We start from the raw sequence: 23,364 nt of genomic DNA on the forward strand, positions 1-23,364 counted from the left end.
TGCTCTTATTACTGTCCACTTGCTGCTGCAACAATGCAAATAGAAATAAATGTCAATTTATATCTAAGAAATTATGTTCTATCTTGTCTTGTCTTGTCTTATTTTGTCGTGTATTGTATTATCTTAACACGTCTTTTCTTATCTTGTAATTTTTTGCTAATGTAGTTTTGTTCATTTTTTTTTTGGAGAGTTTTGTTTCTTTGCGTCTTTTGGTGGGTCCTCCCAGAAAACAGCGCCTTCCCTCTTGGTTTGAATGAACTTCAACCGCTGCATCCGCAGCAGCAACATCAGCAACATCAGCAACATCAGGCCTGTGAGGCGTCACTGTGAGGAAGCGTGTGTGTGTATGCGTGTGTGTGTGTGTGTATGTGTGTGTGTGCTGAACACTGCTGATCCTTAATGATCTCCATGGCTGCTGATGAGAGCGGACCAGAGCCGGACCTGCTCAAACTGCGCCAATTACCCGCAGAGGACGGAGGCGCGGCGGCGGCGCGTCCCCAGAGCGCTGGATTCAACACACACCTTCTTCTAACGGCATTATAGATGCCCGTCTGTTTAAAGGACAAGTGCTGTCTGGTATTTACGTAATTTTTGTCTTTCTTTTTTTCTTTTTTGCCTTATTTTTTTCCGCCGGGTGCCTCGTGGAGCGGGATTATTGAGAGGCGCTCCGTGCGTCCCGCTCGCTCCCTCCTCCCTGCGTCCGTTGTTGTCTTCCACACACGCAGCAGACTGAGACTCAGTCAGACGGGGGCTGCTCGCATGCAGCAGCGGGGTAAACAAACCAGGAGCTGTTTTCACGGAGCCCCGGCGTCTCTGTGTTTGAGGTGAGCGTTTCCCTGCGTCCTCCTCCTCCATCTCTCCTCCCTGCGCACGTTTCCATGTCGAGCTCGTTTGTTTCCCTACAGAATGGTGCAGTGCAACGCTCCCCCGGCTCCGGACAGACAAGGGCACCTCAGAAGATCACGAAATACATAGGATTGCGTGTTTTACGCATTTACACCCTTGATTGGTTGGTTATTTTTGTGTGATTTTAGTGTTTGCGGGTGTATTTTTCTGCGCGTCAGGGAGGGAGAGAGAGCGAGAGAGAGAGAGAGAGACAGGGAAATGGAAAGAGGAAGAAAATCGATGCCTTTCCTCCAAGTGTGCGTGCGTGCGTGTGTGTGTGTGTGTGTGTGTGTGTGTGTGTGTGTGTGTGTGTGTGTGTGTGTGTGTGTGTGTGTGTGTGTGTGTGTGTGTGTGTGTGTGTGTGTGTGTGTGCGTGTCAGGGGAAAGTTTGTGCTGTAAACAGTGTTTGCGTGAGGAAGGAAGGAAGACTCAGAAAGAGACAGTGGCCTCTGTGCATCACACTGCTGCTGCACGTTCCCTGTGGTTCAGAGGGGAGGGAAGCTGAAGTGCATTATGTAAAATACTGGTGCTTTAATGACTTTTTTATTGATTTTTAGGCGGTCTGACCTTTCGTAAGGACTGCAGCAGGATTGAGAATGAAAGTCATCCATTTTTCATGAAAACAGGATGTAAACAAACTGAAAAACCCACGGAATCAATATCGGAAGATCAGCCATTGCAAACCCGGCTGTTCGAAATCACCTTTTCTCGGTTTCCATATTACAGTTTGTGTGTTTTTAGCGTCTTGGCTGGTAGAGTGGGTGTCTCTCATTTGTATCGGTTGCTGGTTCGATTCTCCAGTTAACCCACGGCCACATGTCGGTGTGTCCTGGAGCAAAACGCTGACCCCCAAATGAATCCCTGTGGATGGATTCATTGGTGTATGAATGGGTGAATGTGTTCATTCATCATGTGTAATTCAGGATTTTGCATTCTATTGTATTGTTTTATTTTTGACCTAAATCTTTTTTTTTTTTTCTTTCAGCCTTTCATTCAGCAATGTGCCTGGAAATCCCGCAGCTGTCCCCTCCAGACGTCTTTCTGAGAATGGAATCATAGTGAGCGCCCCTGGGATTTGAAACACCCGCCAGCATGTTGCAGCCTTCCAGCAGAACAGGTGACGGCCGGTCGGAGTCGTGGCGTCCTCGGAGTCGTCGGAGATGGGCCCTGCTCGTCTCCCTCTGCACAGCCTTCCTCTGCCTTCCGGGGGAGGCGGGAGCCACGGTCAACTGCCACAAAACCTGCATCTGCGCCTCAAACATCATCAGCTGCTCCAAGATGAATCTGACCGCCATCCCCACGGATTTGCCGCTCTACACCGCCGTGCTGGACCTCAGCTACAACGAGATTTTCCGCCTGCGATCCGAGTGGACCACGGTCAAGCTCCCAAATCTTCACAACCTGCTTCTCAGCCACAACGGTCTCCACTTTGTGTCTTCGGAGGCGTTCATCTACGTCAAACACCTCCGCTATTTGGACCTGTCCTCAAACAGCTTGCGGCAGCTGGACGAATTCATCTTCGAGCCTCTGGTCAACCTGGAGGTCCTCTTGCTGTACAACAACCAAATCACGCAGATCGATCGCTCGGCCTTCATAGGCATGATAAACCTTCAGAAGCTGTACCTCAGCCAGAACCAAATCTCACGCTTCCCCGGGGAGCTGGTGCGGGACAAGTCCCGCCTGGAGAAACTCACCCTCCTGGACGTGTCCTCCAACAAGATCAAGATCTTGCGGACTGAGGAGCTCCAGCTGCTGCCCGCCTGGATTAAAAATGGCCTCTACTTCCACAACAACCCGCTGCAGTGCAGCTGCGATCTTTACACGCTCCTCGCCCACTGGTACATCCGGAAGCTCAACTCCGCCGTGGACTTCAAAGACGACTTCACCTGTATTCTCCCCGGACCCCAAAAAACACAAGCCGCAGTGTTTGACCTGAGCGGCGACTCCATGAACTGCAGCACGTTCGAGGAGAAGGACGAAGAGGCCTATCTGGAGCAAACTCTGATGCTGGGCTGCGACACCAAGCACAGGGACATGACGAAGACCTGGAGGGTTCCCGGCAACGTGCCGGTGACGCCGGGGAGCAACCAGACGGCCAAAGTCTTACCGGACGGCCGTCTGCAGATCAGCCCAGTGCGAGCCGAGGACTCGGGCACCTACACTTGCCTCGCCATGAGCGACACCTTCAACGAGACGATCTACGTGGTGCTCAGAGTTTACAACTTCACCATGGAAGGGAGCGGGGACACGCTCAACACGGCGTACACCACCCTGGTGGGCTGCCTGGCCAGCGTGGTGCTGGTGCTCATGTACCTCTACCTGACGCCCTGCCGCTGCTTCTGCTGCCCGAGCAAGAGCAAGGCCCGGGGCGAGGACAGCATCCACTCCTCCATGCTCAGCGTCACGCCCACCCACGGCGACCCGGCGCTCAAGGCCGAGCTGAACCGCCACGTGGCGTTCATAGACTCCAAGGACTTGCAGGGGCAGAACGGCAAGTTAAATCCCACCGAGGAGGACGAGGACGAGGACGAGGACGAGGAGCTGGACGCAGAGGCCGGCTCGCTCATGAAGGGAAAGAGAAAGAAGTCGGTAGCGGAGTCCATCAGCTCCGTCTTCTCAGACACTCCCATGGTGGTCTGAGGGGAGTCGGGCACAAAGATGCCACGTGACTGGATGTATGACGTTACTACAAGAGCCATGTTTTAGTTTATATAAATGGTGACTGTGACCTTGTGGGAGAAGAAGCTATGGAGGGATGTTCATCCGTAGTTTCTGACATGTGGGGGGGAAAGAACTTCAAAGGGAGTAACAAAAAGACAAAACGTCTTGTTGTCATACGGGACAATGGAGAGGACTTTTCCAGCAATTTAATCTGTAGCACTTAATATTCATACTGTGAAGGATGGCAGTGGACTCGGACAGTGGAAACTTAACAGTCTTACTCGAGTAAACGGTACACTCAGGAAGTGATATATTCAACTGACAAGCGTGGGAAATACAGATTATGTTACACATAGTATATATCAGAATCACAACTGACTCATATTTAGATTAATTAAGAGCGATTAGAATAGGTTGCATCCTCTGGAAAAAAAAACAATAGAGCATAGATATATCCATCCTTGTTTTATCAACACAAGGGGACAAAAGTCTCAGAGGCAGAGTGACGACACCACATAGTGAAAACCCGTGACGTCAACCTGAAGTCAGCTACGAGACATCAGAGTACAGGCGGGACTAAGGGAATATAAACTCTTTATCGATGGGTAGTCAGATAATAATGAATGAAAGCAGGAGCACAAACATATTAAAAGCTCCCACGTCCTGTTCGGGGCTTAGTGGAACGCAGCTGTAGTAAATTAGATTCTTATTTGGGTTCGCTGTCATAAACTGTGACACAATGCAGAAGCTTTTTACTTCACCATGTTAAAAATAGACTCTGGTTCCGTAACGTTATCCAGCGTTGGGCGGATTGCTTTTTTTAATAAAAAATTTTGGGGCACTGTTTACAATGACAATATTTCAAGTGAAAACGTATTTTGGTTTCAGAAAAGTTTCGCGTTTATACGGCAACTTTTTGAAAACGATGTCGTTTTGTTATGTTAGGGCACCGGTGTTTTTGTCCTTGTAGTGAAACCACACACGCATACAGTACGCCATAAACGTTAACAGTGGCAGGTACACGAAACAATTTGAACGTGAAGTTGGATTGCTCTTCCGGGTGACTGTCAAAATAAAAGTCCCAGGAGAACATGCACTGGAAGACATTGACACTCTGGAGGCAAACGTTGTTGTTTTCCGTCTACTCGAGCATTTACAAAACTATTCACTACGTTTTCCCCATTTCCACGGAGACAGAGCACTATGTCTCCGAGGTTTTGCACTTTCACTTGAAAACGTTGTGTAAACGGGGCAAAGTTACAGCAACCTTTGTAGTTTTAAACAAGTAAAATAACAAAAAAAGACATGGAATGCCTTCAAGAGACAGTGGGGGGCAGTAATGTGCTTCGTTACGATTGTTAACACAGACGTGTCCGTCACTTGAAGGGACAGACCCGAGGCGCCACGATCCTGTCGAGTCCAAGTCGTCCTCCTCTCGGCCACGTCAAAAAGAGAAAGTTCAATACCGAGCCAACGATAGCAGCGGCAATGTTTGACCCGTCACGTCTGTTCTGTGTGTGAAATGTGCACCTTACTCTGAATCCTGGAATATTTTGTGCGTACAAGAAAAATATTTTCATGCGTCATGAACCATGTCGTAGATTTAAGTGTTCGATCACGCTTGTTGCCTGGATGAATGGCTCCAGTTTCTTTTTTTGGTTTTTTTTAAAGTAGCTGTTTTGGTGTTGAGTTTGTAGCTGCTGACAGGAGATCTCTGGTGGAACAAGCCATTTGGATGCATATGTTTATCTGCAACCTCAAAAAACGGGAAGCTGAACCAGGAAGAGGGATTCAATTAAACTGTGCCGTGTTCATGTCATAACACAATAAGGCAAGCCTGGCGTTAAATGCTAATTGCATCTTTTGACAGGACGGGAGCTTCCCCTTCTTTTTTGCTTTTAGCGTTTTTGTCTCCGAGCCGGAGGGAGATCGTTGTGCCAACATGAGTCACAACCCACACAAAAGCCATTCTCTGCGGCTCTCCCCGTAAACTGACGGCCTGGATTCAGCCCCAGATGTGTTGGCTTTGTTTGTCTACCTTTTTGTCATTACGCGGCTGCCCCCGACTTAAGTTCAAAAGCGATGAATCAGCCAGGCAATGAATGTGATGCCCTTTAAGCAGCCTGCAGTTTGTTTATGCGGGGAAACGCCTGCAGCTTTCATCGAGCGAACGGGGTTCAGAATGTTCAAAAGGTACAAGAATAGATGTAAAAAAAAAATCAATTCCCGCGTGAATCATAGGCGACTTGTAGCTAAATGTCAACTCAACCCTCAAATACACATTTCTGGGTGCAATAGTTTTTTGTTTTTTTTTAATACGCAAAATAGGTGGAATATTCACAGTCACTGTGCGCACCGCAGCATCTCCTGTGTGGGTGAGAAAAGGAAGTCACACTTAGCAGAGAAGTGGTGCGTGAATCTTTCCACTTTCTCACACGTCGGAACACCAGGTGGAGAAATAAAGAGAGCGGCAAAAAGAAAAATACCGCGACGCACTCAAATAAAGCCACAAATTTAGCCCCGCCGCAGACGGCCTGCGTTGGGCCAAGAATCTGTCACATCTCAAGGAATCCCGCTTCTCATTTTCACCCTCCGGAGCTGAAACATACACGCTGTTCCTCGCTAAAAAAAAAAAAAAAACAACCCAGAACGTTGGAATTCAACTCATCGGCTGTTGAGTTGCACAGGGGACAGGGTGGAATATTGCATGTTTTCACCCCAAAGAAACTTTGAAGTGTCGATCCAGTTAAATCGGCGGCGCTGGTTAATGAACGCTCTACTCCACTGCGCCGTCGCTCAAAAATACAAGCTGTAATCCCGAACGGAGGGAACAGCAAACTGCATAAAGTCCTATTGGGAGGGAGAGGAGTAGCCTTGCCGTCTCCAAAGCTAATTTGCCTTCCTATAAATATATTTATCTATATATACAGTATCTATGTATTGAGACTCACTTTCTGTGTTTAGTACTGATTAGTTGTGTACTGCTATGTTCTACCAGTGTACTGACTGTATTCCTCTGTAATCCAATGTTCATTATGTCATGAGTTGTTTTGAGCACTCCAGTCTTGATATGAATGTTTATTTTTTAATCTTTTTTTTTTTTTTTATTGATTGACGATGTATTTTACACTCAGCTGGTGAAGATTGTGAGTCAAACAGAGTAGATTTGATCATGTATCTAGAACATGCATGGGGTAAGAGGGTCGGTGGATCTGATGTGTCCTGAAGGGCAGTGAGTATGTAGCCTCCAGTTATCGTTCGGTCAGTATTTGACTTTGCTAATAAAGCCATAAGCAATCCCAAAAAAATGTCAGATGATTTAATGTGGTGTTGTGGGGCAATGCAGCCAGAAGGATTTTGTTGATGGCGGATTAAACCTGGGCAGGTGAGCAGCTCGTCACATGACAAACGGACGGTAATCCAGACTGAAATCCCCCGATGAAGACAGTTGTAGGCACGTTTTCCTGTGAATGAAACATGGATGCAGAAAGTGACCACCTCCAGACTGCTGACCGAAACAAAAGAGTATTCGAAAAGGCTTCGACGACGGTGGGTGTAGAAAGACAAAACACTTTGCTTTGCAGTCACTTTACAGCAGGGGTGTCACACATGAGGCCCGCGGAACGAAACTGAGCAACAACAGCCTCCAATCCAGCTGACAAACCTCCAAGAAATTGCTTTAAAAAAATAAATACATAAATGAGAAAACCTCTTTTTTTAATACATTTCTTAAAGGGGTCATATTCTGCAAAATTCAGTTTCTAATGGTTTTCCAACAGTAATAATCGTCTCCATACCTGGAATGACTTCCCAGATGTTAAGAAGGTGTGTCCTCTCCCTCCCTGGTTTGTTTCAGTTTTTAAAAAGTGTGTTGCTCCAACCAGCCAATCAGAAATCAAACCCTATATAGTGTCATCGGGGGTTTAGCCAATCGCAATCACGGTAGACCCCTCCCCTTTGACTCCTCCCAAAATTAGCCAGCTCAGCTCTGGCACATGGCGCCAGGAGAGGAAGTACTTCCTCCTCTTCCCAAGATGGGCATGTGTGGGCGGAGCCTGTCCAGTTCACGCAAACACAGCAGATCCTGAATGCAGCTCCTATGATCCAAAATTCAAATGGAGGAAAATCGAGGAGAATTTGAATTTGTGGAAAAACACTTTGAATACAATGTTTCTGGACCAACGAGACCATGTGAAAGTGTTGAATATGTTTATAAAAAGAAAAAAGCACACAATGCAAAAGAAGCTTTTTTTTGACATTTCACTGTATTTTGCGCGAGGCTTCTTTAAAAATTGATAATAATTGATGGGTAGGTTGACACCCCTGACATACAGCAATCTCTCTCTCTACGTCACTCTCCCTCTCTCTCATCTCCATTTATTCCTCAACCAAGCAACGATCACAGCAGCATTGATGAGGTGGCGACGCTAAAAGCTTCCTCCTTTCAGAGGCCATCCGCAGCACAAGACGAAGGCTTTCAGCAGCCTGTTTATTGACCACCGCTTCAGCGATGAGACGGTCGGCATAAAAAATAGAAAGGTCGTGCAGCTGAAGTGGAAATGGATTTGCATGGGATGCTCGAAAGCTGCTCTGACTTCAGGCTAGATTCAAAGCAGTAGGCATTAAAGAAAAACAGAATGCTGATATTTGATTTAACTTTTTAAAAGCTAAATACCTGCGCGTTGTCCTTGTCTCTATTTTTACTGTTTAATTCTTTATTACGCAGCTGGAACTACCTCCTCACATGTTTATGCTTCCTGTCACACAACACAGACAGAACATGTCGGATTACTGTTAAATGAAATTACTTGATAAGTAAAAATAATCCGTCTAATGGAAAAACTGAAGCCACACAGATGACGTGTGTTTTGTCTGAGCTTCCTGATGATCAGGTGTGTCAAACACATTTTTGGTCAGGGGCCACATACAGCCCAATTTCACCTCGAGTGGGTCGGACTGGTAAGAAAGTGTTATAAAAGCCTTTACATTTGAATTCTAAAGATGTTTTGTTTTGGGTTTTTTTGTGGCAGAGTATACATGATGAACATGTCTTTATTTTCTACAAAGCTGAACAGTTTAAATGACTACAATTTCTATATGAACCCAGTTTTTTATGAAAACTTTGGATGCAAAATACAGTGAAATAAAAAAAAAAAATTCTATAGTTGTTGCCTCAGGTGCATTACGCATCATTTCACAAAGTCAATGCTTTGAGGCTACTTTGCCATCTTCCATAGATAGATAGATAGATAAATAGATGGATAGATGGATAGATGGATAGATAGATAGAGAGAGAGATAGATAGATAGATAGATAGATAGATAGATAGATAGATAGATAGATAGATATAGATGCAAGTGTTAGTATATGATGTGCATTTATGTAACCTGGTGAGAATGGCTGAGGCGTCATCATGTAGCTCTACTGGTGCTTCTGCACCATCTAGTGGTAGGATTGCGGTAGTGCATCTACATGTCAATATTGCATCACTAGGCAAAAGTGAATGTGACAGTTTTATGAGTGCAGTTTATACAACTTCAATCCAAACTGAAAACTGCCTTCAGCAAGATAATCTGATATTTTATCAAAACATTAGTGATTAATATGAAGCGTAAAACCCAAAACGATCAAAGACTGGAAAGTTAATCCCTTGAATAGACGCAGTGAAATAACACAGAAAAACAGGAATCAACCGTTTTTAATTGTTCCACCAGGATTTTTTTATTTTATTTTAGCAGCATAATGAGCAGACTGAGGTATGTTTATGTTCTCACATTGATAATAAACTGAAACATAAGGACATTTAAAAAAAAAAAAAAAAAAAAGTTTTTTTTGCAAAAATACACAAAGTCATTTGCATACAAATATGTTTTCCTGATGATGGCTGTGCATATAAAAAGTTGTTAAACTTACCCCCCCCTCCAAAAAAAGAAAAGTAAAAACAACAGTTTCGTCTTAAAGGGACAGGACACTGATACTACAATCATTTAAATTCTAACCCGTAACGAAACAGCGAAAAAGTCTAGAAACTGTGAGTTCACCTGAAAGTGTAATGACTTACTTCATATGTCCCTCAAAACCACATTGTGTAAACACTTATGTGCCAAACATGCACACACATATACACACACACACACACGCACACACACACACTCGCATCAGCTTCTCTGAACGGTCCCTTTAAGACAGACCTCGCCGGCGACACACTCTGGATGTAAACATTTACAAAGCAAACCATCCGTCGCGCTCGCTTTTCCCAGAACAGCTTCAATTAAAAAAAAACAACACTTTTCGGCTTCAGATGTACACATTTATACAGAACTGACCTTTAAAAATACTTTCAGTACTCTTGTCAATGATTTACTGTAAATCAGGGGTGTCGAGCAGATTCTAGTTGCGCAACACCGTAATGATGCCATAATGACTTTTAATTTTTATACTGTAATGTTTTTTTTCTTTTGTTGTGTCGATGAGTACAGAGAATTACCTCAATGTCCACATAAATTCAATTTTCCTGAAGCCTTCTGGTGCAAAATGCAGTGAAATGTCCAAAAAGCTTTTCCTATAGCTTCACGCACGTTTTAACAAACTGGACCCCCGGGGGCCTCGTGCTCGACACCCCTGCTGTAAAACCGCCGGGCGCTCTTTCACACGTCTGCTCTTTTATCCAACCCCCAGCCGAGCACGTCCTCGATGGTCTCGATGGAGACGATGCCGGAGCGCGAGGGGGACGACAGACGTCTGTACTTGGGGGTCTTGGCCAGCGGGTCCCCGCCGCCTTTACGCTTCTGCGCAAACGGTCTGTGGTCGTAATCCAGCGCCTTGCACTGCGCCCCCGGGGGCCTCCTGCGGCTGCGGGGGGCGCGGTGCGTCGGCCCCGGCAGGGAGGAGCACCCGGGGGGGTTCAGGGACAGGGGACGACATGGCTTCTTGACGCGCGGCGGGCTCCCGCGTGCCGCCGCCGCCGCCTGGGAGGAGGAGGAGGAGGAGGAGGAGGAGGAGGAAGACAACGCTCGCGGCTGGCTTTTCTCATGAAGCGGCCGATCCCTGATGCATCTGGAGGGTTTGTCCTCGCCGCCTCGTCGCGGGTCTGCGGCTTCTCTCCTCGGCTGGATGCTTCCCGGGTTCCCGGCGACGTCACAGCGCCGGCCGGGAGCCGGCCTCGCGGCGGCGGCAGCAGCAGCGGCGGTGGAGGGATAAGGCCGTTTGGTGCCGTGAGAGTTCTGGTGACTTCTGGTTTCCAGTTTTCCCACTGAGGTAGACTCGAGGCAGAGCGAGCCGGCGGGTCTGGAGAGGTTCCCGCCGGTCCGGACTGCCGTTCCCGTGATTGTTGTTGTGACGCGATGCGATCTGAGACCCGACGAGACTTGAGGCATTTTCCTGGAGAGATTCAACAAAAAAAATTTTTTAAATCAACCAATGGACATAAAAACTAATGAACATGTTTGTTATCAGTCACCTTTAAATTTAAACTTTAAAGTTTTTCTTTTTGCGGTGCAGAGTACACGCGATGAAAAAAATCACAATTTTCACAAAAACTAAACAATTACTATCAAAAATGATCACAATCTCAACACAAAAAACTAATTTTAATTAAAACTTCTGGCGAAAAATAGTGAAATTCCACGGCCTCTGATCTAAATCGCTCTCAAACCATTTCCCTTGTGATTATTTGAACAATAATGAGAGATTTTATTCTGAATATAACAAATAAAATCACCATTCTCTTTAGCTGTTTGAACCAAAGGTTCAGTAGCTGTAGGAGGATTATTCACAGCTCCTGATGTAAACGGACTGAAATGCCAAAGCAATAACACAACGGTTGAATGTGTTTGAGATTATTATTTATTACTTAAAGACACAAAGGCCCTTTTTCGATTTCTGCAGGAGCGGATTTAAAGTTCCTTTAAAGTTTTAAAATGAGCCTCTCCAGAATGTCGGCTGCAGAACGTCCAGGTCACTTACTTCGCTCAGACATTTGGTCGTGAGGTTCGTACGGCGAGCGGCTGCACTTACTTCCACATGTGTGTGTTGGCGTGCCGCTCCAGCATGGCGCTGAGGGCGAAGCGCAGGCGGTGCAAACGCCGATCAAACGTGAAGATGCTGCAGCCCAGCGTGCGACATCCGAACGTGCAAAGCTGCAAAGCGGAAACAAGTTTGTTATTTATATTTATATAAAACACAAAAAGAGGTGAAGGTTTCCTCTCCTGCCAACAGGACTTAAGAAACGTTTACTGCTTTTCAGTGGCACGGTGGCAAACGTGACTTTCTTTTTGGGAAATTTCATTGTATTTTTTTTTTTTTGTTCTTCTCAGGTTTCATTAAAATTAGCTTCATGTTGAAATTGTAGTAATTTTCTGTTGCTGTTGAGAAAATATAGACATTCTCATTACATATACTGTGCGTTAAAACATTAAAGTTTTAATTTAAAGGTTATTAAGGCCCAATTTTACCAGTCCGGCCCACTCAAGAGGACATTAAGCTCTATGTGGCTCTTGAACTAAAATATGTTTGACACCTCTGATTTAATCAGCCTGGAAATAATCACAATATTAACATTTGATTTATAAAAAAAGCCCTAAAAGTTCTTTTTATTGGTAAGATAGCAGTCCATTTACTAAAGGTTTAAGGACATATCCAAATCCATTTATAAAATTAACCATAACAAAACTTTTTCGCCCATTTAATATTTTATACTTTTATTAGCTGTGAACGAAGGAACGTTAATCACACTCACGTATACGTATTGATCTCAATGTCCTAGCTCACACCATTTTTTTTTTTGCAAACATGTGTCCACTGTGTCGATGTTTTGTTTCCCCTCCAGTAAATTATATCGCCATGAAAGAAAAGATGTTTAAATCTGCAACAAGTGCACATTGTTACACTCATTCGCACTAAAAAAAAAAAAGGGGGGGGGGGGAGATTTCGGAGGTTTATTCTGATTCATAGGTCAATATGCAACATTTTATTTTTCTGGGAGATCAAATGAGTGTCAGTTGGCCTGTGGCCGGAGAAGAAGTTCACCTCCATCACAACAACAAGCCTGAAAGATGAGAGCGCACTTAAAAATGCTAAATAAATCATCGCCGTCTTGGAAATACTGATTCAAACGACTGTCTTCACTCACCCCGAGGGGTTTGGGGTGCCAGGCCGTGGCGGGCAGGTCTGCGTCTTCCTCCTCCTCCTCCTCTTCCTCACTGCCCTCACTGGACAGCAGGCTGTGGTTGAAGGAGAACGGAGGTTTGACTTCCACCTCCACGCTGCAGCCTCCTTTTCCCGCTGGGAAGCTTTCCGACGGATCCTTTGACCTGCAAGGAAGACACATTTGGAGGTGGTTTGCGGAAAATTCGAGACGGACTCGCGCAGACTGAGTGTAATCGGATACCTGAGAATGTTGCTGCCGAAGCCGAAGCTCCCGCCCTGAGTACTTCTCTTCTCCTCGCCGTCCTGTTTGTGTTTGGATTTGACCAGAAGCGGCTCTGCGTCGCGGCCCGCCGGCGCCGCCCTCTGCTCGTCAGCATCCTGCGACTTTCCCGACTCGTTCTGCTGCTGCTGGAGCGAGTCCGTCTGTTAAGAGAAAACAAAAAAACAAAAAAAGAGGATTTCACACTGCATGTGGAGGACATACAGCAACGCGGTGAATAAATGTTTTAGTTACATTGCATATCAGCTCCTGGCCGGACAACCTCTTCTTTTCTGGGTCCGGACCACTGCAGAGTTTGTTCAGCTCACTTTCTCTTTCTGCGAGCACGAAACAATGGAAGAATGAGCCACACACTCACGTTACATCTTCCTACTCGTGTTGAACGACACGTCTGTCAGTGGAGACACGCGGGGCGAGGGAGCGGGGATGACGAGACGCAGGATGAACAGGAGACTCACTGTTGAGGCTTTTGTTCGTTCGGCCGTAGGTTCTCACTCCTCGGAGGGAAGAGGGAGGCTCGGTGGACGGCCGGGCTGGTGACTTCTGAACAGACTGCCTTTCTGATAGGGGAGTGGTGGAGGAGGAGGAGGAGGAGGAGGAGTGGCCGGGAGGCGGCAGTGCGGAGGGCCGTGGAGGAACCCTGGGGTGAGGCGTGGAGGAGGACGGGTGGAGGACCGGAGGCTTTTCCTCTGTGAGCTTCACCGATGATAAACTGAAGAGGAAGATGGAGACGTAGACTTTAGATTGTTCTTCCAGTTCAGACTCAAAGAAAGTCACAAATTTATGAAGATAAAGACATAGGATCCAAATTAACAAAAAAAAGTTACAAACACTGTAGTAAACTCTAAACCTCCCCCTGCTGGCCTCCTTCATGATGACATCCCGCCCGCAGCTTCAACCACTGTTTGAACTTCGCCAAACAAATTCTATGACACACACCTGTAAATCAACGTTTAAAGCATCATTTACACTCCACTCGTACATAAACAGTTTGTCCCGGTACCTCACTGTCCCCTTGTGGTCCTTCGAAGGTCTGCTCCGGTGGCCGGACAACGCCGCCGCGGACACCCCGCCATCTTTCTGCCGCCTCGTACCGGAAGAAGCACTGGAGGAGGGCGAAGGTCGCTGCTGGGCAGCCTGAGCAGGCGGCTGGCCACACATCCACATGACGGGGCCGTGCCACTTCTCGCAGTGCTTCTCGAAGGCCTGGGGCTTCACCACCAGGCCGCAGTGGCCGCACACCACCAGGAAGAACTCGTCGTGTGCGGGACAACGGCCAAATGTATGCATATCTGCAGGAGAGGGTGCAAACCGGTACGTCATCGCTCGAGGCTTCGACTTGAGAGAACGTTTCGCAACGATGGCGTCAAGTGTTCACCTTCTTTCCTGAGGGTCATGGCTTCAGGCCCGCCCGTCCCATTTTTGCCGTCCTCGGCATTACAGCCTGCTGCAGGGCGACAACAGTCAGCATTGTGTGGATATTTGTTCATTTGATAACTGACTGTTACTGTCATGAACACTGTGAACGCAAGTCCAATTTGGAGCAGGGAGACGTCGAACACATGCAGTGTTTTGGACTCTGAAATACCTCACTTATCATAGAAATAATCAACTCTATGTCCAATTATACACACTAAACTGAACAGCTGACAGGACTCGCACACACTACCCGACTAATAAAACACTATTCATGCTGCTCTGATTACTTATCGTTGTCTCATTGTATATGAACACTTCCTTACATAATGTCGTACTACCTTGTGTTTACATATTGTACATCGCGTTCTTTTTCTTATTGCGTGCATGAAAAAGAAACGCGCCCTTTTATTTGCTATTTTAATATTGGCAGGGGAACATGCTTCTGATGTACAGATGACAAACTCTTTCCTCTGTGTGTTTATAGTGTCCTCATAACTAAAATAATATAAATAGTGGACCACCAAAGCAGAGTTTGTGATCGTATTTTCCCCCTGAGATGTGCAGACTTGAAATGTTTCTCTTCTATTTAAAGTGTTTGGATGAAAGCTGTTTAAAAGTATTTATTGTTTGGGGGTTATTTATACCTGCTGCCTGTTAAGTTGAACAAATCTTCAAGCAACTAAATCATCAAGTAACTTGTGGTTATTGCTGTCAACAAGCAAACTATATCAAAGAAAGAGTCAATAGGTTAGCAATGAATTTACCTCTCGGGATTTGGTTACATCGCATATTGATCAGAAACGATGGTTTTATTCAGTGTTTACTGTTTAACGTTGCAGGTACCTGCACAAGGATGCGGCAAGTGTTTCAAATTAACTGGTTCCCACGCTACCTGGTGGCCGACTTCCTTTCGTGTCCCTGGTTACTGCTGGTAACCACAGATGTTTTAAACCCGGACAGATAATAGGTAGCTGTCCTAGAGAACGCAGTTTAAAAGCATTCACAATAACATGTATCCCGTCGGGTTGTTGACATCTGCTGTTACTCGCAGCACCAAGGAACGCCAGAGGAAGTCGGGTCGCCAGTTAACACGGAAACCACTTAATCCGAAACACAGGTCTTTTGTTTGGGTTGAGCTTTCTGAGTCTTCAAGACGCAAAATAAATCACGGGACACTCGAACCAAGACAAGGTGAATATCAGCAGTGAGACAGGGGAGTACGACTCACCGTCAGACGATAAAATATTCACCCTGTCTACCCAACAACTCCAGTTTAATCCGACAAAATCGTCGAGATTAAGATTTCGCCGATCCAAGGCGGCCATTGCTGCTCTTGCGCGCGCGTTCACGAGGCGCGCGTCATGGTGGTCGGGGGCGAGCAGGAACATTGTGTTACATAAATAAAATACGGTAAACAAAAAAATTAAAAGGCAAATTATAGTAAGCATGTAAAAAGCAACTATGCAAACAAAAATAATATAAAAAAATCACAAAAAATATTTAGATATACGTATCTAGTGCAGTCAGCTCAAAATACAGCAGTCATAGATAAATATGAGTGTTAAAGACATGTTTTGATGATCTTTGTTTGATAATGACATGTAAAAGTGACAGAAGGGTTAATGAAAACAGAGGGTGGTAATGGGGTAATAATCAGAGAAGTTAGGAAATAGTGCTTTTGTTGTAGGAAATTGGGGAAGTGTTACTGGAAAAAGTTGTGAAATGTACTAAAGGTAAAGAAAAATGGTTGCAATGACTTGTCAAGGAAAGCATAACTTTCCCAGCAGTGACGCCTGTTAAAAATCACGTAACACAGACATTTGCTAAATCTTGAGGTCAAGGGGAGAAACGTGAAACGAAACGTCAGGGTTCTTGAGGAGTGGCGCACCAATCATATGAAGTTAACTGTGTATGTTGCAAATCATGTAAATAAGGGGTATATAAAGAAGGGTTTAAACTGCTATTATCTGGTATTTTTAGGATTTTGAAGCGAGGCGACTCACCGGTCCCCAGGAGGACCAGAGGACTTGCATTGGACAACTGATTTTTTTACAGCTAGAAATTTTTCAGCTTGAAGCAAAAAAACAACAAAAAAACAACCTTCACTGCAAAATACAAGAAGCTCAACGAAGAATTGCAGCACAAAGCCACCAGCGGAGACCTCCAGTGCAGCCACTGATCGACCCAAACTGAAATTTAAAAAAGGTTTATTTTATTTTCCTTTTCCTCTCTGGTTATTTAGTGAATTATGCAATTTATGACTGGATTGCAGAACTGCAGACTACAGACCGGACACGTCTCCCCTACGGCCTCTCTGAGCAGGACGGGAAAACCAGATTAAGATGAAAACTGCAAGTATCCAGAGCGAATCTCCTCGACTGCCAGCTTGAACAGACGCCTGGGAGATTGTCCTCCGTCTGTTGAAGCACAGTGGGGCCTCGGCCCTTTAAACAGAGAACTGAAACATTTATTTTGGGGGTTTCACTTTCATCCATATGATTAAAACAAGATGCAACCGATATATTTCTCTTTTGAATAAATGCAGTCATTTAGAATTGTCACAATTGAGACCTACACAACTCAACTCAACTTTATTTATAAAGCGCTTTAATCAGCCGTAGCTGAGACAAAGTGCTGTTCATTGAAATAAAAATATAAGAGGCAACATAAAAACAATAAAAAAAAAGTTAAAGGTATAAAAACAATCAGATGCTAAAACAATAAACAAAACATAAAAAGTTAAAACAAAAAAAAAAAAAAGTGAAAGTTAAATCTATAATTACCTACTGTAATTATAGATTTAAAATGATCTTACTCCTTCCATAACAGTGAAACCATTTCTTCAAGATCCTTATGTCACTTTGGGAGTTGGAAAAGCATTCCGTTCTGAGATAAGTCCTCGACAAACAAGGGTTGTTTGATTATTTGCCCTCCCGTGTCATTTTTATTCCAGTTCACACAGCCGAGTCGCCCGATTTGTGTCAACATCCTGGTTCCCCGTCAAGAAGAAAGTAAAGTAAACGAGCAGCAAGAAGACCAGTCATGCAAAGTGCCAGTTAGGTTTCCTCACTTGGGACGAAGTCGGTTACTTGGTTTGACTGAAGGTTGGTGGCTTCCTGTGTGGCTGAGGCTGCTCCACTTTATGACCCTCAGTGTGTGTGTGTGTGTGAGACGTTCATGTCAGTTCCTGTTAGACGACACAAGCTACCAGCGAAAGAAAGAAAGAAACAGGCAAACAAAGACACAGCAACAACTCCAGTTCTTTTCTTTTATTGATGCACAGCATTTTAGGTCCTCAAAATATATTTTTTCGGGGGGGGGGGGATTGTAAAAAGATATCAAGTTGTGTCTGTGATGCTTTTGGTAACGAGCAAAGCAGAATAGTAAAGTTTGTAACAGCGGCAGAAGTAAGCAAAACAGCTTGCATTCCCTTATAATAAAAAAAAGGACGTAGAGCAAGAGCAACACAAATGGCATGTCATTGATTGAGTTTAAAAAAAACAAAAACTTTATGGATCGATTGTTTTAGAAAAATGTAACATCCTACCTCCTATATGATGTTATATTATCGATGGCACAGTGAGCTTGAAATACTCTGGGACTTCAACTTCTACAACTTAACTGTAACAAAGACGAAGAACCGAAAAAATTATATTAAAGAAAACACCTGAACAGTTGACCTCAATATTAGTTAGTTTAAATTGTTTTAAGCTTTGAATGGTCATAAGTAACAAGCTCAAATTATAGTCAGCCACTAGTCACACAGAAAGATGAAACTTGATGGAAAAAAGAAAGTTCAAATATAATTTCCCTTACCCGCTATAAATAATCTCACATCGGCATCTGAATTATTCTCTCAAATGATCAATGACATAAAATGAATAAGGTCATAGAATCACATATTGATGCCCGTTGCATTATTAAACTGAACTTAGATCAGGTATCTACTTGTCTGAACAACAAAATGCACTGCTTGGTTTAACAACTGGCTACATTTTTGTTTAAACACTTATCAACCCCTGAGTCGTAAAACGAAATTTAATGGCGAGTGCATCGTGCAGAAACATCACGCAGCTGCAATTTGAAATAAGGGATTTTTCATTGTGGGTATAAATATATTAAAACACGCAAACTGAACACCTGCTAAAGCAAAATGGGTTTTGTTTTTTTTCCTACATGTTAATTTTTCAGCCAACTTAAGTATTAGTGCCTTTGGAAACGTGTTCGAAATTAGACCAGTCGAACTAATAACTGCTGCTGCAAAAAAACAAAACAAAACAAAAAAAAAAACCACTAAGCAGGCAGTTTTCACAGGTACGTTACACCTCGAGCAACATTCTGCCTATCAGCCAAACTACTCTTTCATTAACACCATTTGTTAAGACGTTCAGAAATGAGGAAGCCGGGCGGTTACGAGGGCCTGGCGCCGCCCTCCACGTCCGCCGGCTGGTTGGCCGACCTATGGAACGGCGTTTCCTTGTAAATGAACCAGCAGTTGCCGCCCCACACGATGAGGTTAAGAAATCCGAATATCTGCAAGAGGGGGGGGGGGGGGGGGGGGGGGGGGGAGAAAAGAAAAACAAAACAACAACAATCAAACCGGCGTCGCGCGTGAGGGTCTCTTCGGCACGGACACTCACCACGGAGGCGTTCAGGCGGCCCAGGTGCGGAATCGCCCCCGTGGTGCAGACTTCGGCTTGCTTGCAGACTTCCACCAGCTTGATGATGGTGGTGGGACTGGTGGCCCACCTGATGTCAGACAGGCCTTTGGCCCAAGCGGAGGAGGACACCAGCCACAGGAAAGTGAACGCTGCGGTCACCAGCAGATCCTGCCGAGCGAGAGGGGAGGACGTTAATGCTGCATTGACACAAGTCTGTTAAATACACTTGCTGAGCTCCGGCTAGACTCCGGCGTGGCCCGACTGCAGTGTCTGAATTTTAAACTAAAAATAAAAAGGATACCGGCTGTGTCGAGTGAACCGAGGCCCGTTTTCAAAGTCAAAACAGAACTTTTGTTGTTGTTCAGGTGTCCATTCACACGACAACGGTGAAAATGACTTGAAAACGGCTCCCCCGAGGTGGAACTTTTTTTGGGAAACACTCCCGGCTCGGTCTCCGTGGAAACAGGAAAAACACGCTTTCACATGAAACTTTCAAAAACACGACGTGTCGCTCTTTTCTTATCTGCTCCTGAATGGCTGAAGGAAGACCTTGTTGGACACAATCCATTAAATAACTCAACAAAACAAACACTTTTTTTTTTTTTTTTTTTTTTTTTTTTAAAGGAACGTACCACGATAGGGCCACGACTCGTTTGTTGGTACAAGTGCTGGTATCCCAGATAGAGGACGAGCGTGGCAGTGCAGTAGAGGAAGGCGAACACTCCGATACAGACGTAAAACTGCGCGGAGGACGCGTGGTCGCCGGTCAGGAAGTATTCAATGGTGGCGGTGGAGTTGGCTTTACAGTCAGGGACGTGATAGGGATGCTGCGTCAAGCTGTGTGCACACACAAGGAGAAAGTGTTTTTCTATGCCTTTGCTCCTCAAAAACACCTTCACATTCTCATTGCATTTGGTCGCACACACCTGAACGGGTAGTTGAAGTTGGCCTGGATCTCCTGATTGGGCTTTCCGGGACAGTGGACGTTGATTCTGCTGGAGCCGCTGTAACCTCCAGTGGTGGCAAATGCAAATATGGCAAAGAACTGCAGGAAGAGACACGAGACAAGAGCAAATGACTTTGTCCAGGACCGTGGCCGCCTACAAACTCACAGCAAAGCCTGGAGATGACGTGAGAACAAAATCAAGAGCATCAACACTGTGAGTGTTGGAACAAGAGCAACTTTTTATTTTTTTTATTTTAAAAAGTGACAGGACTAAAAACTGTGCAACCACATGAGGAAAACCTCCCACATCTCCAGGAGTGAGTTGCATAGCTCTGTGGGGCGTGTAGTGGGTCACAAGACAAGCAACACAATCAATTTGTAACGTATTTTTGCCATTCGATTCGGGCAGGCAGATACTCCGCCATAGGCCATATGGTATGAAGAAAAGAAAAAAAACAACTAAAACATACGGATCAAACTTACCCATTCTAGCAGACGGATAAACGCCAAAGGCTCCTTCAGGGGACCCAAGTCGAGGCTGAATCCTGAAGTCAGCACTTTCTAATGCACGAAACAACGACATAAGATGAGCAGGGAGTTCTTGAAATAACCGAGGACGTATAAAATAAAAAGGTGTGTTCTCGTTAAAAAAAAAAAAACGAAAGTGGCAGTTCATGACGCGCCGTTCCCTCGGGTCAGCGCGTCCCTGCGCGCTCCTTACCTGGGCGACGGACTCCATCGATCCTATCGATTTACCGTCGCACGCCGATAATAGAGCTCTTTTCGCCGGGTCTTTAGCTGCTCTTTCGAGGCGCCTTGGTCTTGTCAAACTTTTTCACCAACTTCAGCGAATCGGAGCTGGAAACACGTGATCTCCCGTCTTCCGGAGCCGGCAGGGGGCGCTGTGGCGCAGCAGGTCCGTTTGTACTGCCCACACAGTCTGGAGGGGCTCAGGCCTGCAGAAACACACTGAAGGACTAATCGATTAGATTTTCGAACGTTAACGGCAAATCTTTTCCTCATAAAAGCCCCCGAAACTGCGAAACTGCAAAAAAAAAAAAAAAAAAAAAAAAAAGAATCTTCCATTCATCTTCTTTCATCCTATTACATTGAAATTGTATTGGAATTTTCTAGTAAAATAGCATTAATACATCTCCATAGACTCGAGCCTTGCAGCCTCTTCTATTATATTCCACTATCAAAAACTGTTTAACTTGAATGCTTGGTGTCCTTACCCCCCAGAAAAAACAAGCTCACCTGTGTGATTCTACAACTGTTTATTTATTTTGACAAACTATGAACACACTGTACCTAAAATTGGGGGAACAACAATGAATGGAGAAAAAAAATTGAACTACAAACAAACAGACATAACAGAGCAAAGCAAAGTAAATCAAGCAAAAACAAAATAAGTAACGGATAACTAAATAAATAAATAATAGCCTGCCATAACCAAAAAAGGAGAAGCAACAAATTGCAACAAACATAAAACCAAGTTGGAAAAAGTTGTTTTTTTTATATTATGAACCCCAAACATGTGTAACAAAATATTTTGACAATTTCGAAAGCATTTTGCAAAGATTTCACAAACCAATGCACAAATATATATGTTATATATATATATAAAAAACACATTCATGTACATGTTTACATAAAAACTGATTGCAGATGCAATGATACAGCGATTGGAAAAGAGGCTGACATTTACCTTATAATTAACAAGGCCAAAGAAGTCAGTTTAAAAACTCATCCATCACATACATGTGCAACCTGAATAAGAAAACAAAAATGCAGTTTGGATGATGCATTAATAATTTTATCCATGAGTCAAAATATACTGCCAGAACATTGAAATAGAAAAATCATATCTTCTGATGCATTTAAATTTTCCAATGTGACATTTCAAATCGAATTTTGGTAACTATTTGCTGGACTGTCTTTTGAAAAGGACAAGGGTCACCCTGGACAGTTCTGAGTGTTAACCACAGCGCCACCGTGTGGCCTTTCTTTATATTTTAATGTCGTATCAATTCACAAAGTGCATGTACACAAACCAAGGAGTAATGGGTAGTTTTAATGCCACTGTGTATAATCAAACTATATATTGAAAGTGAGAACCGACAGAGTGAGATACCAATACACAGACACAAAAAAAGGTGCAGTTTCAACATTTTATTCTCTTAATCCAGGAGAGTTCATCCCATCAAAGTGGCCTTTGGGGTGAGGCCAGCCTAAAAATATGAACAACACATTATTCCAGAGTGGATAATGTCAGTCAGGATAAAAACAACACAATCAAAAGAAACATTCACATTCCTGAACCCACGGAGGATATTGTCATAATGCCAAGAGGATACATTCAAGCGATGGACTGAAAACTGTGACTTTAGCTCCATTGCATTTCCTGTCGGCGCTCAGAGAGCTTCGTTGACCTCATATGCGAAGCCAGCCATGTGCCCCATGATTCCCATTAACGTGGACTGAACCGTCTCGCTCGAGGGCCGTCTATAATGTGATAATGGAATGCTTGTTCTGGTGAGAAGACAAACTCAGGTACATTTGATTCGTCCTCTTAATCCGGCTAATTTCCCTGAGCACATTTTGCAGTCAGACAAGAACATTTAGGCCCTTTCAGGAAAAGCACAGTTCTCCTTTCAGCCGAGCCCATCTCGAAGGGATAACAGTGGCTTTGTTCTCCACCTTTTATTAGTTGACTGGGCTGCTGCTGGGAGGGGCTTCTGCACCATTGTACAGTCCCTTTGTAGGAATGCAGCTCTTCAGATCAGGCCGTGTGAGTTTCTGAGTGAATCTGGAGGGAGAGAGGAGCAGAAAAGCAGAAAAGCAAGGCACACATATGCACCAGAGGTCATTTGAAATGTCCCCAAAGGCAAGGAATGCCATAAAAAAGAAAATATATTTTTTTTTACTTGATTTTCAACTCTTGTGGAATTTACGTGGAGAATCACCTTGCAGTCCTTAAAACCCGCTGAACCGGTCGTGCGGGTAACTAAACTCACAAAGATAAAAGAGATACTGAGCATAGCTATCTGATCTACTCCTCTCATGTTTTAACAACAAACAAAAAAATAATAAAAAAAAGAAATGTGTCAATATGTTTTCTGGTATGGAATTTGCATATTTCAAAAACACCAGTGACTGACACCGGTAGAAATATTTTTTGCAACCCATGACTTGTGCCATGACTAGTCATGGGTTGTCAGGCGTGAGTAATGAGCTGCTGTGGCATCAAAAGTAATTAAATAATAGCGTGAGCAGTGAATAGAACTGATCAGAATTATTTGTGGATAAGGCCAAGTAAAAAAAAAATAAATAAAAACATTTAATGCAATTATTTTAAATGAGAT

At 44.4% G+C, this 23,364-nt stretch overlaps 3 protein-coding genes across 3 annotated transcripts; 1 reads left to right on the forward strand and 2 right to left on the reverse strand.

Annotated features, from left to right (window-relative positions):
* Positions 1 to 1,977: 1,977 nt before the first annotated feature.
* Positions 1,978 to 6,845, forward strand: amigo1 (adhesion molecule with Ig-like domain 1; the record flags this gene model as incomplete). The annotated part of the gene is made up of 1 exon (XM_080497403.1): positions 1,978 to 6,845. The coding sequence occupies one exon, from the start codon at positions 1,978 to 1,980 to the stop codon at positions 3,523 to 3,525; it is 1,548 nt and encodes a 515-aa protein (XP_080353529.1). The 3' UTR covers positions 3,526 to 6,845.
* A 2,467-nt stretch (positions 6,846 to 9,312) lies between these two features.
* On the reverse strand, positions 9,313 to 14,593 carry atxn7l2b (ataxin 7-like 2b). Its single transcript, XM_080497041.1, has 8 exons — positions 14,352 to 14,593; positions 13,977 to 14,265; positions 13,432 to 13,685; positions 13,208 to 13,290; positions 12,935 to 13,116; positions 12,677 to 12,857; positions 11,563 to 11,684; positions 9,313 to 10,926 (listed from the first exon to the last, which is right to left on the reverse strand). Exons 1-8 carry the CDS (start codon positions 14,485 to 14,487, stop codon positions 10,194 to 10,196), a joined length of 1,980 nt encoding a protein of 659 aa, XP_080353167.1. The 5' UTR covers positions 14,488 to 14,593; the 3' UTR covers positions 9,313 to 10,193.
* A 3,053-nt stretch (positions 14,594 to 17,646) lies between these two features.
* sypl2b (synaptophysin-like 2b) lies at positions 17,647 to 20,867 on the reverse strand. Its single transcript, XM_080497302.1, has 6 exons — positions 20,721 to 20,867; positions 20,483 to 20,560; positions 19,980 to 20,098; positions 19,686 to 19,890; positions 19,033 to 19,221; positions 17,647 to 18,925 (listed from the first exon to the last, which is right to left on the reverse strand). Exons 1-6 carry the CDS (start codon positions 20,736 to 20,738, stop codon positions 18,803 to 18,805), a joined length of 732 nt encoding a protein of 243 aa, XP_080353428.1. The 5' UTR covers positions 20,739 to 20,867; the 3' UTR covers positions 17,647 to 18,802.
* Between the last annotated feature and the right edge of the window lie 2,497 nt (positions 20,868 to 23,364).

This window comes from Blennius ocellaris, assembly GCF_963422515.1.
Source record: "Blennius ocellaris genome assembly, chromosome: 5".
NCBI lineage: Eukaryota > Metazoa > Chordata > Actinopteri > Blenniiformes > Blenniidae > Blennius > Blennius ocellaris.

What these genes read in the sequence shown, in the direction of transcription:
- atxn7l2b (XM_080497041.1), bottom strand. Translation starts at nt 14,487, where the DNA reads ATGACAGTAACAGTCAGTTATCAAATGAACAAATATCCACACAATGCT. An exon ending in TTCGGCAGCAACATTCTCAG is followed by an intron (nt 12,858 to 12,934) that starts GTATCCGATTAC and finishes TCTTCCTTGCAG; the next exon opens with GTCAAAGGATCCGTCGGAAA. An exon ending in GGCACCCCAAACCCCTCGGG is followed by an intron (nt 11,685 to 12,676) that starts GTGAGTGAAGAC and finishes TCCGCTTTGCAG; the next exon opens with CTTTGCACGTTCGGATGTCG.
- sypl2b (XM_080497302.1), bottom strand. An exon ending in TTATCCGTCTGCTAGAATGG is followed by an intron (nt 20,099 to 20,482) that starts GTAAGTTTGATC and finishes CTCTTCCTGCAG; the next exon opens with TTCTTTGCCATATTTGCATT. An exon ending in AACTTCAACTACCCGTTCAG is followed by an intron (nt 19,891 to 19,979) that starts GTGTGTGCGACC and finishes GTGTGCACACAG; the next exon opens with CTTGACGCAGCATCCCTATC.